The 16759-nt window shown below is 38.2% G+C and overlaps 1 protein-coding gene across 1 annotated transcript in view; it reads right to left on the bottom strand.

The window, feature by feature from the left end:
- The window catches only part of ltn1 (listerin E3 ubiquitin protein ligase 1), a 284812-nt gene that overhangs the window by 249799 nt on the left and 18254 nt on the right, over positions 1-16759 (bottom strand). Inside the window, exon 3 of the mRNA XM_051925735.1 lies at positions 9888-9986. Coding sequence (XP_051781695.1) covers positions 9888-9986 — 99 coding nt within the window. The remainder of the gene's footprint in view (positions 1-9887; positions 9987-16759) is intronic.

Genomic DNA, 16759 nt, shown 5'->3' with positions numbered 1-16759 from the left:
TATAAGGACTTCCTTTTTCGTTGCTTCGCCAAGGAAGGAGCCTTTTTATTAAATCCAAGGGTTCTTCGCTTTTTTTTGTTTGTTTGTTTATTACGATTGTTACAGTTCTGTTTGTATACCATGTTGTCAGTTCAGCACTCCGGTTGTAATATGTCCAAGCCGTGCAAGCTTACTGTTAAGAATGCAACATATAGTTGTACAGGAGAAAAGCAATCTTGCCTCAAATGAATGGCAACCTTTTGTAGGTCTATGAACTTAATTTAAACTTTAGGTTTACCCGGTGCTTTCTTTCCGAAGTACCTGCACTCATGAATATGTCTGTATGCGTCAGTCGCTCAAATCCCCGCGCTTCGCACCGGCGAAGTACAGTAATCCCTCGCTATATCGCGCTTCGCCCTTCGCGGCTTCACTCCATCACGGATTTTATATGTAAGCATATTTAAATATATATCGCGGATTTTTCGCTGCTTCGCGGGTTTTTGAGGACAATGGGTCTTTTAATTTCTGGTACATGCTTCCTCAGTTGGTTTGCCCAGTTGATTTCATACAAGGGACGCTATTGGCAGATGGCTGAGAAGCTACCCAACTTACTTTTCTTTCTCTCTCTCTTGCGCTGACTATCTGTGATCCTGACGTAGGGGATGTAAGCAGGGGGGCTGTTCACACACCTAGACGATACGGACGCTCGTCTAAAAATGCTGAAAGATTATCTTCACTTTGCTACCTTCTGTGTGCAGCTTTTAAGTATGCTGCACGGTGCTTCGCATACTTAAAAGCTCAAAGGGCACGTATTGATTTTTTTATCTGTCTCCTCTCTCTCTGTCTCTTCCTGCTCCTGACGGAGGGGGTGTGAGCTGCCGCCTTCAAGAGCTTTGTGCCGCGGTGCTTCGCATACTTAAAAGCAAACAGCCCTATTGATTTATTTGCTCCTTTGAAGAGGAAGATATGTTTGCATTCTTTTAATTGTGAGACTGAACTGTCATCTCTGTCTTGTCATGGAGCACAGTTTAAACTTTTGAAAAAGAGACAAATGTTTGTTTGCAATGTTTGAATAACGTTCCTGTCTCTCTACAACCTCCTGTGTTTCTGCGCAAATCTGTGACCCAAGCATGACAATATAAAAATAACCATATAAACATATGGTTTCTACTTCGCGGATTTTCTTATTTCGCGGGTGGCTCTGGAACGCAACCCCCGCGATGGAGGAGGGATTACTGTACTGCTTTTAAATTTTTATTAAGAAGAAAAGAAAACCTTTTAAAATTGAGGGAAAATATACCAATAACAGTTTGTTAAGGATCTGTTTTTTTGTGAAGCTGCCTTCACTCGAGTGATCACTTCGAGCTGACTTGCTGGCTAACCATAAGCGTTACCTGGTAGGTAACCACCCATACAATCAGATTGTGAATCGGACTACGAATGCTGTGAATGTAATTACCCCGATCTACATGCTGTCAAATAAACGAACCACACGCTGTGGCGCAATTTTAGGGGCTTCGCCTCTAGCGCTGACGTCCGAGGTTCGATTCCCGTAAGGGAGTGAAGTGAGTGGGTGGTTACCTACTAGGTAACGCTTATGGTTGGCCAGCAAGTCAGCTAACATCAGCCACAGTGCCTTCATTTGTGAGAAGCAGATCATAGAATGGTTGAAAATAGTTTACTGTCAAATAATGCAAAGAGTACGCGACATGTGTTTCCCCCTTATTCTTGGCTCATCAGGCGTACACACTCACTGCACTCGCTTACGGTAATCGAACCTCGGATGTCAGCGCTAGAGGGGATTCGCAGCGGTAAAGTATTGCTTTTAAATTTTAATTAAGAAGAAAAGAAAACATTTTTAAATTAAGTCTTAAAAAGAGGTGTAAAGATATTGACAATAAGCTACGCAAACCCACCAAGACATGCAATCGTTTAAGTCAAGGCGCGAGTCGGAAAACACCATCCCATAATATTAGTTAACGATTAACACATTTCTATATGTATTGTAAGTAGTGCTGGGCGGTATACCGGTTCATACCGAAAACCGTTTTTTATTTTTTTTATGATATGGATTTTTCTTATACCGCAAAACCGGTTTAAATTGCCTAAACGACGTTCGGAACATGGCGCAGCAGGAAACTGTTCAAGTGGGGACCTTTTTCACTGCTACACCGCTAAACACAGATTTGTTGCACTAGGGCTCTTTTTCACTGCTACACCACCAAACAGTGGGCGGTAGCATAGGAATGCTGCGTGGCGAAAATGGACAGAGAGCCTGGAGATACTTTAGTTTTAAAAGGTCAGATGTGTAAATACTGTTTCTATACTACTGGATAATACTGCAAGCCAAGTTGTACTTGTTTTAAATACAGTGTAATGTACCTGGGTACTGTGTAATAGTGTGACGACATGTTTTTAAACCCGTCATAACTTATATAGCACATTAAATGCTTTGTGTTAAGTGATTCTTAAACTGACTTCTTCTTGCACTAAGAGGAGGCGCTGGCAGCGATCGCCGCACAGAATACATTCACTTTATGATCTTCCTTCTCTCTGAACATTTAGAATGCTAAAATAAATACTTAATATAATTTTCATGGTGAAATGCATTAAAGCATGCATTAATCATATGGGGGCACGGTGGCGTGCCTGCCTTGCATTTACATGTTTTTCTGGTGGGTTTACTCGGCGCTTCAGTTTCCTTTCAAAGTCATATAGGATGTGGGGTTTTGTTGTGCTATATTGACCCTGCTAGTGTATGTTTTGCTTGTATTCATCCTTCGGTGTGCTAGCGACTCGTTCAGAGATGGGCGCAACTCTGAATGGATGGCATAATTAAACATGTATAACGAAGATATTTTTAAAGTTCTGAACACTCCGTGGGCTAAGTTTATAACTAGTTTTAATTTCACAAAGACGTTTAAATGATATCAAGTATTTATCTTAGCATTCTAAATTTTTAGAGAGCAGGAATACCATGAAATGAATGGATTCTGTGCGGTGATTGCTGCCTCCTCTTAGTGCATAGGAAGTCAGTTTAAGAAGCATAGTGATTAACAACTGGGTCGGGGAACACAACACAAAGCATTTAATGTGCTGCATTAACTTATGACGGGGTTTGAGAAAATCAAGTAAATTAAACATTGATTTTAGGATGAAGTTTGGTTTATGACATTCTACTTTAATTATGAAGTAAACTATGAAAATGAAGTGGAAATGTTGACTTTAATCTTGACATAAGCGTCAAAATTAAAGTGGAAATGTCGAGAATAAAGTCAGCATGTCAACTTTATTCTTGACATATACCGGTAGTTTGGTTTTTTTTTTTCTTCCCTCTTTACTGTATTTTTTTTTTCTTCACCGTGGCCCTAATGCACTTCCGTAGGGCTATACCACAAATAGCATTATACAGTAAATGCAAGTTGCAGTTATTTTATTTATGTATATAGCTTAGCTTGAAGCAAGGTCCATATTAATGCGGTTTGCCTAAATGATGGTACAGTTGGTAAGGATGTCATCACAAAGTTGTACTTGTTTTTATTTTATTTTATTTTGGTGAATACTGTGTAATGCACCTGGGCTTGAAGTCTTGAAGTAATAGTGCAGCTATCAGTAATAATACTATTATTTATTTTATTGTTATTATTTATTAGTTTAAATATTATGCAGTTTATTGATAAAGTTGTTGAAAAAGTCACTTTAACATGTCAGTAGACAGAGATTGTTAACATTAACAAAGTGTAGTTGGTTCACAAAAAATATTTACTATTTATTACTTTTCTAAGACATGTTCAGTGCAATACAAGTTTTGACAAGCACCTCTGGATATTTTACTAAGTCTAAATGCCTCTTTGGATGGTTGAAAATATGTTGTCAAAATCATAGTTTAAGTTATTGCAAAATTTGTTCAATAAAAAGGTTCTATATTTTGACTGCAACTGTCATGCAATGTGATTCCTTCTCTTCATTAGTGTCACCCCCTTGAAAACTATCACTTTATGGGGCCATGCAAACCTGTATTAATACTTGTGTGCACATTAAAATGATTTTTTTTGTACAATGTACAATTCTCATAACAGTGGAATAGGTTATTCTTAGCCAGTCTACTGCAGTAATTGCAGTGGAAAATGTGGTTAACATTCACTCATGCATGGGGAAAAAAATACCATCCAATACCGTGAAACCGGGATAATTTAGAAAAATACCGTGATATAGAATTTTGGTCATACCGCCCACCCCTAATTGTAAGCATACAATACAACTGATAATATGTTGCGCTTATTTATCTGGTGTACCGACATTTTTGCGCGTTTAACGGCTGAAATCTAACGTGGTTTGTGCCCTTCAGAATGAAGAGAGTTTGCATTTACCTTTTTAATAAAAGGCGAGCTTTTAAGCCTGAGAAATCACCCCGTAAATGCACACGTTTAATTGCACATGTGTTAATATGTATGCTTACACAGCATTAAAAGACACTCAACAATTAACGTCATTTACCTTCATTCCCGCGTTTGACTCGTGCTGTAAATCTCTTCCTCTTTTTCAGTTCACGTGATTACGTAGGAGACGTAATATGTGATGACGCGATACGTGACTCCGCCTCCTCCATTAGAGTATATGGACAAAAAACAGGTTCCAGTTATGATCATTACGCGTAGAATTTCGAAATTAAACCTGCCTAACTTTTGTAAGTAAGCTGCAAGGAATGAGCCTGCCAAATTTCAGCCTTCTACTTACACGGGAAGTTGGAGAATTAGTGATGAGTGAGTGAGTCAGTCAGTCAGTGAGGGCTTTGCCTTTTATTAGTATATATATATATATATATATATATATATATATATATATATATATATATATATATATATACACACACACACACACCAGTAAACCCCCGATTCTCTAAAGAATCGCAAATCCAAGAATGGCAATCACTTTGTGTTCCCTCCGATCGTTGGAAGCATAAAATATCATGGATGGTGGGAGCGTCCTGGGAAAGTTTTCATTTAATGAAATATATTTGTACTAAAACTGTTTCTTTTTGGAGCCGTGACTCCTTTGGTTCTAGGTTTGACTCTGGGCCGCTGAGGGGCTGTTCGCTTTCGGCACGGCTTGCTGGAGCACTAAGACGCTGTGCGCGTGCGCTTTCGGCACGGCTTACTTCTGGCATCCGTACATACTGTGGGGCAAAAAAGTATTTAGTCAGCCACCAATTGTGCAAGTTCTCCCACTTAAAAAGATGAGAGAGGCCTGTAATTTTCATCATAGGTATACCTCAATTATGAGAGACAAAATGAGAAAAAAAATCCAGAAAAATCACATTGTCTGATATTTAAAGGATTTATTTGCAAACTATGGTGGAAAATAAGTATTTGGTCACCTACAAACAAGCAAGATTTCTGGCTCTCACAGACCTGTAACTTCTTCTGTAAGAGGCTCCTCTGTCCTCCACTCGTTACCTGTATTAATGGCACCTGTTTGAGGTTGTGGACAGGTGTCTTTTTATATTGATAACGAATTCAAACAGTCACACTCCAAACTCCACTATGGCCAAGACAAAAGAGCTGTCAAAGGACACCAGAAACAAAATTGTAGACCTGCACCAGGCTGGGAAGACTGAATCTGCAATAGGTAAGCAGCTTGGTGTGAAGAAATCAACTGTGGGAGCAATTATTAGAAAATGGAAGACATACAAGACCACTGATAATCTCCCTAGATCTGGGGCTCCACGCAAGATCTCACCCCGTGGGGTCAAAATGATCACAAGAACGGTGAGCAAAAATCCCAGAACCACACAGGGGGGACCTAGTGAATGACCTGCAGAGAGCTGGGACCAAAGTAACAAAGGCTACCATCAGTAATACACTACGCCGCCAGGGACTCAAATCCTGCAGTGTCAGATGTGTCCCCCTGCTTAAGCCAGTACATGTGCAGGCCCGTCTGAAGTTTGCTAGAGAGCATTTCGATGATCCAGAAGAGGATTGGCAGAATGTCATATGGTCAGATGAAACCAAAATAGAACTTTTTGGTAAAAACTCTACTCGTCGTGTTTGTAGGAGAAAGAATGCTGAGTTGCATCCAAAGAACACCATACCTACTGTAAAGCATGGGGTGGAAACATCATGCTTTGGGGCTGTTTTTCTGCAAAGGGACCAGAACGACTGATCCGTGTAAAGAAAAGAATGAATGGGGCCATGTTTCGTCAGATTCTGAGTGAAAACCTCCTTCCATCAGCAAGGGCATTGAAGATGAAACGTGGCTGGGTCTTTCAGCATGACAATGACCCCAAACACACCGCCCGGGTAACGAAGGAGTGGCTTCGTAAGAAGAATTTCAAGGTCCTGGAGTGGCCTAGATAAGATCTCAACCCCATAGAAAATCTTTGGAGGGAGTTGAAAGTCTGTGTTGCCCAGCGACAGCCCCAAAACATCACTGCTCTAGAGGAGATCTGCCTGGAGGAATGGGCCAAAATACCAGCAACAGTGTGTGAAAACCTTGTGAAGACTTACAGAAAACGTTTGACCTCTGTCATTGCCAACAAAGGATATATAACAAAGTATTGAGATGAACTTTTGTTATTGACCAAATACTTCAAAAAATCAGACAATGTGATTTTCTGGATTTTTTTTTTCTAATTTTGTCTCTCATAGTTGAGGTATACCTATGATGAAAATTACAGGCCTCTCTCATCTTTTTAAGTGGGAGAACCTGCACAATTGGTGGCTGACTAAATACTTTTTTGCCCCACTGTATATACAACCTTCGTTTAGTAATATATATTATATATATACACACACACACACACACACACACACACACACACACACACACACACTACTGTGCAAAAGTTTTAGGCAGGTGTGAAAAAATGCTGTAAACAAAGAATGCTTTCAAAAATGGAAGAGTTAATCATTTATTTTCATCAATCAACAAAATGCAGTGAATGAACAAAAGAGAAATCTAAATCAAATCAATATTTGGTGTGACCACCCTTTGCCTTCAAAACAGCATCAATTCTTCTAGGTACACTTGCACACAGTTTTTGAAGGAACTCGGCTGGTAGGTTGTTCCAAACATCTTGGAGAACTAACCACAGATCTTCTGTGGATGTAGGCTTCCTCACATCCTTCTGTCTCTTCATGTAATTCCAGACACACTCGATGATGTTGAGATCAGGGCTCTGTGGGGGCCATGCCATCACTTCTTGTTCTTCTTTACGCTGAAGATAGTTCTTAATGACTTTGGCTGTATGATTGGGGTCGTTGTCCTGCTATAGAATAAATTTGGGGCCAATCATACGCCTCCCTGATGGTATTGCATGATGGATAAAGTATCTGCCTGTATTTCTCAGCATTGAGAACACCATTAATCATGACCAAATCTCCAACTCCATTTGCAGAAATGCAGCCCCAAACGTTCAAGGAACCTCCACCATGCTTCACTGTTGCCTGCAGACACTCATTATTGTACCGCTCTACAGCCCTTCGACGAACAAACTGTCTTCTGCTACAGCCAAATATTTCAAATTTTGACTCATCAGTCCAGAGCACCTGCTGCCATTTTTCTGCACCCCAGTTCCTATGTTTTCGTGCATACTTGAGTCGCCTGGCCTTGTTTCCACGTCAGAGGTATGGCTTTGTGGCTGCAACTCTTCCATGAAGACCACTTCTGGCCAGACTTATCTGGACAGTAGATGGGTGTACCTGGGTCCCACTGGTTTCTGCCAGTTCTGAGCTGATGGCACTGCTGGACATCTTCCGATTTCGAAGGGTAATAAGCTTGATGTGTCTTTCATCTGCTGCAATAAGTTTCCTTGGTTGACCACTGCGTCTACGATCCTCAACGTTGCCCGTTTCTTTGTGCTTCTTCAATAAAGCTTGAACAGCACATCTTGAAATCCCAGTCTGCTTTGAAATCTTTGTCTGGGAGAGACCTTGCTGATGCAGTATAACTACCTTGTGTCTTGTTGCTGTGCTCAATCTTGCCATGACATGAAACTGTCTTCCACAACCACACCTTGGTAGCAGAGTTTGGCTGTTCCTCACCCAGTTTTAAGCCTCCTACACAGCTGTTTCTGTTTCAGTTAATGACTGTGTTTCAACCTACATGTGACAGTGATGATCATTAGCACCTGTTTGGCATAATTGGTTGATCATACACCTGACTATAATAATAATCATACAAAATCCCTGACTTTGTGCAAGTGTACCTATAAGAATTGATGCTGGTTTGAAGGCAAAAGGTAGTAACACCAAATATTGATTTGATTTAGATTTTTCTTTTGTTCGCTCACTTTGCATTTTGTAAATTGATAACAATAAACAATCATTATTTATATTTCTGAAACCATTCTTTGTTTACAGCATTTTTTCACACCTGCCTAAAACTTTTGCACAGTACAGTATATATTTGAAATTAGATTAACGATTCTGAGCATTACATGTATGTTTGTATATGGTTTTTGGTTGTACTCTATTATGGTGACCGTAGAAGCTGCAGCCAAAGCAAGAATAAACACAAACTGCAAAAAAAAAAAAAAAAAAATGCTAGCAGTAAATGGGTGATTGTTATTTGAAGCTGTACCCTGTAAAAGGGAAGCATATGTACTGAAGTCTTGTTTTCAGTCTAGTACTGACAGCTAGGTGTTCAGGTCTTGAACTGCTCAGTCTTTATGGGACAAAAGCACTATACCTCACCCCTGTCACCTAAAGCGGTACCCTGTACAAAAAGTGCCTTCCCCTGGTCTTCTACACAACCCTGCTATCCATTCCTCACAAATTTCCTTTCAGCCAATAGATGGATCACAATATATTTGTGGTGCAGACACTAACAAAACACAGTGCCAGCACAAAAGGCTTTTAAGAATTTAAGCTTATTTTCATGGCTGCTCTTACAGCTCACTATACCAACAAGGATCAGAAGGAATATGGGTCAGTTAGTAAACAAATGAGGAGGCAAGAGGAAGGAAGGTCAAAGGCTGACTTGTTTTATTATTTTGCAGGTGTCCAATAGGAAAGTGGCAGGGTGCCATTTATATTGCAGCCTCCAGAATAAAAAGCAAGAAGGTACCTGTTGGCTCACCTGGAAAAGCAGGATAGGATTACTTTTTCTTTTATCCTTTAAAGATGCAGTAACATTTTAATATACGTGACCAGAATATTTTTAGCTACACCTCATTTTTCAAGCACGTGTAAAACCAACAGCCATGTAAGATGGAGACTAACTGTGGGGCACAGCATGTTTGCGGACACTGATGAGGCTTCTAAAAGTGGGGATTTTAAAGTGTTGTAATAAAAGGAAAATCCGAATTATGAGAGTTGTTTTCCCATTTGCTTCACTGAGTAGGTTGCAGCTTTAAACAGTCACTTATCTCAAGTTTAAGAACGAATGGAACAGAATCAGATGCAAAATGATACTTTTAGGGTGGAGGGTTTAGAAAAACTGCTCAGTATAGAGTACTGGGATAGAAGAAAAAAACTGAAGCTGTGAAGGGGTCTGGCTGCAAATTGTACTAATGAAGATAACAAGGTAACTATTCAAAATTATGAAAAGGGTGATCGTTGAAATGAAGTGCAAAAACAGATGAGTAAAATACTGCAGCTTTGCATAGCATGTCTGAAGCAACACAATACCAACATTAGTAAGAGTAAAACAAAAATTGTTATTTCGAATGTCAGATTTCAGTTCACCCTAAAGTGAGAAGAATTAGTAAGGTATTTTTAACGAACTGAAAACAGTGAACTACCACAAAAATATCTAAAAATGACTAACTTTATTTTGAAGATAAAATGCAAAGAATAAAACTTTAATTCATCCTTATTAAAGAACAAAATGTGTTAAATCTGTTAAACTCTTCCAGTTCAAGCTTATTTTTAAAATATTTAACATTGATGCACACAAAAAAACCTTACCAGGGAGACTTTACAATATATTCTTGGCCAGTATGGCAGGACCCCTTTAACAGTCTCTGAATCTCTGTTTTTGCACATTGCAGTAAATTCTTGGACTGCCTAGAAGAACAAAAATACCAGCTCATAATATGAATTCTACAGAGATTAAAGAGATACAAATTGACCTTCTGCAATATAACATTTTGTTTGAAAATATGTACCTCTTAAATAAAGAAAATGAAAACAGAAGAAATAATTATAAATTCTGGAAAATGCCTTTCTTGCCATGACATACTCTCACACATGTTAAAATGTACACTTTCATAATGATCTGGACAATTTTGAAATACAATCTATATGCATTATAGACAAGAGACAAAATTTCATTATATTGCATTTCACGATACAACAAACTGAAAATAAAAAATGTGACCTTAGATTGTGTATTTATTGTACGACTTAACCACATGAGATTAAAGAGATACAAATTGGCCTTTTGTAATATAACATTTTGTTTGAAAATATGTACCTCTTAAATAAAGAAAATGAAAACAGAAGAAATAATTATAAATTCTGGAAAATGCCTTTCTTGCCATGACATACTCTCACACGTTAAAATGTACACTTTCATAATGATCTGGACAATTTTGAAATACAATCTATATGCATTATAGACAAGAGACAAAATTTCATTACATTGCATTTCACGATACAACAAACTGAAAATAAAAAATGTGACCTTAGATTGTGTATTTATTGTACGACATAACCACATGACTGAAATGAAACAAAGGTAAATTAAAATATCTTTCACCAAAAGGAGGAAACTAAAAAAAATCTGATTAAAAAACTAGAACTAAGGTATACCATGACTGCACTTTGGCAGAACTGTGTATACTGATGTGAAGGTGAAAATTGTCAGTATCCTGCAGATATCACTGTATGTGAAAGGGAGCCAGCACCATAGGTTAAGTATTTGGCACACAATTTAGTGAGCCACATATTCAGATGAGTATAGCAAATCACAACATTGTTTTATAAATGCACCACTGCATCCATAGGCTTTTTTTCACATTAGACTCTATTGGAAATGACATAACTCACACTTCTGCGGTGGGTTGGCACCCTGCCCGGGATTGGTTCCCTGCCTTGTGCCCTGTGTTGGCTGGGATTGGCTCCAGCAGACCCCCGTGACCCTGTGTTCGGATTCAGCGGGTTGGAAAATGGATGGATGGATGGATAACTCACACTTACTGAACTGTAAAAGTTCTCATGATATATTGAAAAGCTACCGTAAGGTTAGAGTTTTTAAACTCAATAGCAATCCTTTACCATGGCAGCAAGAGAAAAAGACAAATACTCACTTGCCTGCTTTTCTGCTCAAATCATAATCTGTCCCTGCCATGTCTGTCCCCAATATGTTAATGTTTGAACTGCAGGATATATTGCAGAGAAGTCTCAGCCTTCATGTAAGAGTGCTAACAAACTAATTTTTCTTATATAGATAAGTCAGGATCTATAGCTACCAGCAAGGCATTCAAGAGGGAAATAAAAGGACAGCCATTGTTGAAGCAATGCTTGATGTTAATTCAAAAAGATACATGTTTAAATTTGGATGGTTTTGAGCTGCAGTAACTGTATGTAATACTGTAGGTTTATAGGGTTATTATTAGTATCACATTAATTTAAAAAAAAGTCATCATAGTTATGTTGTATCATGAAGACTTAATAGCAATATGATTTGTAATATAGCCAAAGAGTATTGTCCCATGCCTAATGTACAGCATAACATGTCATTCAAAAAGGTTTCACACCCAAAATAATTTTGACAGATATCTTTTACTAATGTGCTTTTGTTGTTCAACTTGAATCCTTACCAAAACAAAATTTGCTTTCTGTTCAGAGATATCCTTAAATGAAAAAAGGAACTAGGTAAGTACTGGGGTTAATGCAACTTACCTACCAGACCACTACTGCTAAGTACAGTATCTCACAAAAGTAAGTACACCCCTCACATTTTTGAAAATATTTTACTATATCTTTTCATGGGACAACACTGAAGATATGACACTTTTAAACAATGTAAAGTAGTCAGTGTACAGCTTGTATAACAGTGTAAATTTGCTGTCCCCTCAAAATAACTCAGCACACAGCCATTAATGTCTAAACCGCTGGCAACAAAAGTGAGTACACCCCTAAGTTAAAAATATTCAAATTGTGCCCAAAGTGTTAATATATTGTGCGGCCACCATTATTTTCCAGCACTGTCTTAACTCTTGGGCATGGAGTTCACTAGAGTTTCACAGGTTGCCACTGGAATCCTCTTCCACTCCTCCATGACGACATCACGGAGCTGGTGGATGTTAGAGACTTTGTGCTCCTCCACCTTCCGTTTGAGAATGCCCCACAGGTGCTCAATAGGGTTTAAGTCTGGAGACATGCTTGGCCAGTCCAGCACCTTTACCTTAAGTTTCTTCAGCAAGGTAGTGGTCGTCTTGGAGGTGTGTTTGGTGCCGTTATGTTGGAATACTGCCCTGCGTCCCAGTTTCCAAAGGGATGTCACATTACATGTTGGCATTCATGGTTCCCTCAATGAAATGTAGCCCCTAGGGATTCCTGGACATTTTTCATTCATGCATTCCCGGAATTAAACTGCTGTAATTCCCGGGAAAACGGGAACGGCCAAGCTCGTATATATAGCATGTAAAAGTGTAAAAATCGATCAAGAAATAACAGAGTTATAGCTGAAAATAATTAAGGTGGCGCCATTGTTGCAGCTTGCACTTCATCAGACAACAGCTTTGAACAGCAACTTGAATTTGCAATGTGTCAGTCTGTTGCATCCGCCTTATCTGTGCCAAGAAACTTGCCATCACAGAATGATGACAAGAAACTGGATGCATCAATAAAAGCTGAAATGGCGGTGTTTCAGCGCAACGACAAGCGCGGACGTTGTTTAGAACAAGTATATCAGTATCTGATGATTGTGCCGCCTACTTCAGTGGAGGCACAGCGTGCTTTCTCAGCAGCTGGCGTATTTCTGCATGAAGGTACGCTCTCACATGGACGACCGCACGCTGGACACGTTAATAATCTATACTAATAAAAGGCAAAGCCCTCACTGACTCACTCACTGACTGACTGACTGACTCACTCATCACTAATTCTCCAACTTCCCGTGTAGGTGGAAGGCTGAAATTTGGCAGGCTCATTCCTTACAGCTTACTTACAAAAGTTAGGCAGGTTTCATTTCGAAATTCAAAGCGTAATGGTCATAACTGGAACATATTTTTTGTCCATACACTGTAATGGAGGAGGCGGAGTCACGTATCGCGTCATCACGCCTCCTACGTAATCACGTGAACTAAAAACAAGGAAGACATTTACAGCACGAGTCACACGCGGGAACGAAGGTAAGTTACGTTAATTTTTGACTGTCTTTTAATACTGTGTGAGCATACATATTAACACATGTGCAATTAAACGTGTGCATTTACGGGGTGATTTCTCAGGCTTAAAAGCTCACCTTTTATCAAACGCGGGAAGAAAGGTAACTGACGTTGTTCACTGTCTTTTAATACTGTGTAACCATACATATTAACACATGTCCAATTAAACGTGTGCATTTACGGGGTGATTTCTCAGGCTTAAAAGCTCGCCTTTTACTAAAAAGGTAAATGCAAAACTATTTTCAATCAGTTTATTGAAACGCTCCCGTTAAGGATGGCAATAACATATTCGCGAGATAAAAGAACGAAGTAGGGGGAAATGGAGGAACAGCCGCAAACAGCGAAGAGCAAAAAATTAATTAAACAATTGAGAACGGAGCGAGTTAAGCATACAAGCGTGTTCATAAGGGAAACAAAGCACGGTGTAAAACGTAAGTTTAAATTAAGTTAATAGAAACGCTCCCGCTGCGGATTGCAATAACATATTCGTGAGATAAAAGTTTAATGAGAACACACGAGGTATAAACGAAGCACACGCCGTGGCGCAACGTTAGGGGCAACACTTTCAACCATTCTATGATCTGCTTCTCACAACTGAAAGACGGCACATGGCGGATGTTAGCCGACTTGCTGACCGCAACGTTAGGGGCTTCAACTATGGCGCTGACGCAACATCTCAGTGCCAACACTTTGCAGACTGTACTTAAAAGACACGCCCTCCTCACTGGACAGTTAAAAACACCAATCAAACTAACGATGACATCAAGTATTACCCAATCAAAAGTAGGAAAGGAGGCATCTTCATAAAATGCGTGTGGGATGATTTGCATGAGACGCTGCTTTAAAAAAAAAATGATAAAAAAAATACAGGATAAATCCCGTCCAGTATTGATTCAAAACGGGACGCGCAATTTCATTCTCAAACGCGGCACGATTCCGTATTTTAAAGGACGGGTGGCAACCCTACAGTGCCAGGTAACCACCCATACAATCAGATTGTGATTCAGACTAGGAATGCAATGAATGTAATTACCCCGATCTACATACAAGGCGAAAGTCTTGCAACATTCAAAGATGATGGTTTGGGATAATTAGTACTTATTAAGTACAACATTGAACATAAAAGAGCTTATGAAGCCTTGAACCGAAAAAAGCAAGATCTCAGAGATCGTAAAAAATAAAAAAGGAGGTAATGTCGTTTTACTCGCTGTACATTTTACTCAAACATTACCAGTTATTCCACGAGGGAGACCAGCAGATGAACTCAACGTGTGTTTAAAATCCATGCTTCTCCCACGGTCGGTTATATGTCGCGTGTTCTCGGGTAGGTACACCAAAAAATGTATACATTTAAGCATGTAATGGGCAAACAAAAAATGAGGTATACCCGAAGGCACTGCAGTAGTACTCAATGTAACTTTACTTCTTAAATGTTAATGTTTTACTGTTTAATAATTTATACGCTTCTTATATATTGTTCAAATTCTTTTATGAAAATACCAGTGACAACGCAATGCACGATAACATGGAGTGAATACACCATACGCATCTGCCCACGCCCGCCCTGGTGTGCGCAGATAGGAGTTGATTCTAAAATAAAATAAACATAAAAAGAGTAGTACATTCATCACCCATAAAGCGGATAGCAGACGTGACGTATTATATGTGTACCACATTTCAAGTCAATACGTGAAACGGTTTGCAAGCTACATGTGATTTAAAATCCTGGACAGACCAACGAAAAGCCACGGTAGCAAATTATTGAAGAAGATTTTACTGTTTAATAATTTATATTTATATGAAATGTGCTTCTTATATATTACTTCATATTCTCATATGATAATGATGTTAATGTTGTTTATATTGATTTCTATGTTATTGTAAGTGCATCTATGTGTGTATATATATATATATATATATATATATATATATATATATATAAATATATATATATATAAAAAATATATATATAAAAAATATATGTGTATATGTATATATAATATATCTGAATATGTGTGTATATGTGTGTGTATATGTGTATATGTATATATATATGACAGCAACACTCATAACAATGACAACACAATTACATTGACAATCATGTTACGTTATTTTTAAAATGTTTCCTTTACTTTTTCATAACCTCTTTAACACACTACTTCTCCGCTGCGAAGCGCGGGTATTTTGCTATATATCTGTGTGTATATATATATATATATATATCTGTGTATATATATATATCTGTGTATATTATATATTTATATATATATATATATATATATATATATATATATATATATATATGTGGATGTGTGTATGTATATATATATATGTATATGTACATATGTATATATATGTATATATGTTTATGTATATATATGGTTACATAACCTCTTTAACACACTACTTCTCCGCTGCAAATCGTGGGTATTTTGCTATATATATATATATATATATATATATATATATATATATATATATATATATATGTGTCTGTATGTGTATATACAGTATATATATTTATATATATATATATATATATATATATATATATATATATATATATATATATATATATATATATATATATGTGTGTGTATGTATGTATGTGTGTATATGTATGTGTATATATATGTTGATATATGTATATATATGTGGATGTCTATATGTATATATATATATATATATATGTATATATGTAGATATGTGTATATGTAGATATGTATATAAGTATATATGTTTATGTATATATATGTTTACATAACCTCTTTAACACACTACTTCTCCGCTGCGAAGTGCGGGTATTTTGCTAGTAATAATAATAAATTACATTTATATAGCGCTTTTCTCAGTACTCAAAGCGCTATCCACACAGGGAGGAACCGGGAAGTGAACCCACAATCTTCCACAGTCTCATTACTGCAAAGCAGTAGCACTATCACTGCGCCACCTGTGAGGACGTTGTGCTTTCTATGCTCTTATTACCGTAGCTAAAGACACATGTACTTCTATGACTGCATGAACTGCTTGTAGATAAGGTTAACCTTTTATTTGTTTCAACATATTGCAGTAGTTTTATTAAAAATAATTGTCAGTCGTTCTAAAACCGTTCAAATGTGAGATGCCCAGGATTCCCGGGAATGAAATGCGGGATTCCCAAATTCCCGGGAATTGGTAAACCCGTCCGGGAATGGATTCCCTAGTAGCTCCCCAGTGCCGGCAGCACTCATGCAGCCCCAAACCATGACATTCCCACCACCACGCTTGACTGTAGGTAAGACACACTTGTCTTTGTATTCCTCACATGGTTGCCGCCACACATGCTTGACACCATCTGAACCAAATAAGTTTATCTTGGTCTCATCAGACCACAGGACATGGTTCCAGTAATCCATGTCCTTAGTCTGCTTGTCTTCAGCAAACTGTTTGCAGGCTTTCTTGTGC

The sequence above is a fragment of the Erpetoichthys calabaricus genome, chromosome 4 (assembly GCF_900747795.2).
Source record: "Erpetoichthys calabaricus chromosome 4, fErpCal1.3, whole genome shotgun sequence".
NCBI lineage: Eukaryota > Metazoa > Chordata > Cladistia > Polypteriformes > Polypteridae > Erpetoichthys > Erpetoichthys calabaricus.
Note: the sequence above shows the minus strand (reverse complement) of the source record. Positions and strands in the feature narration are given on the sequence as shown.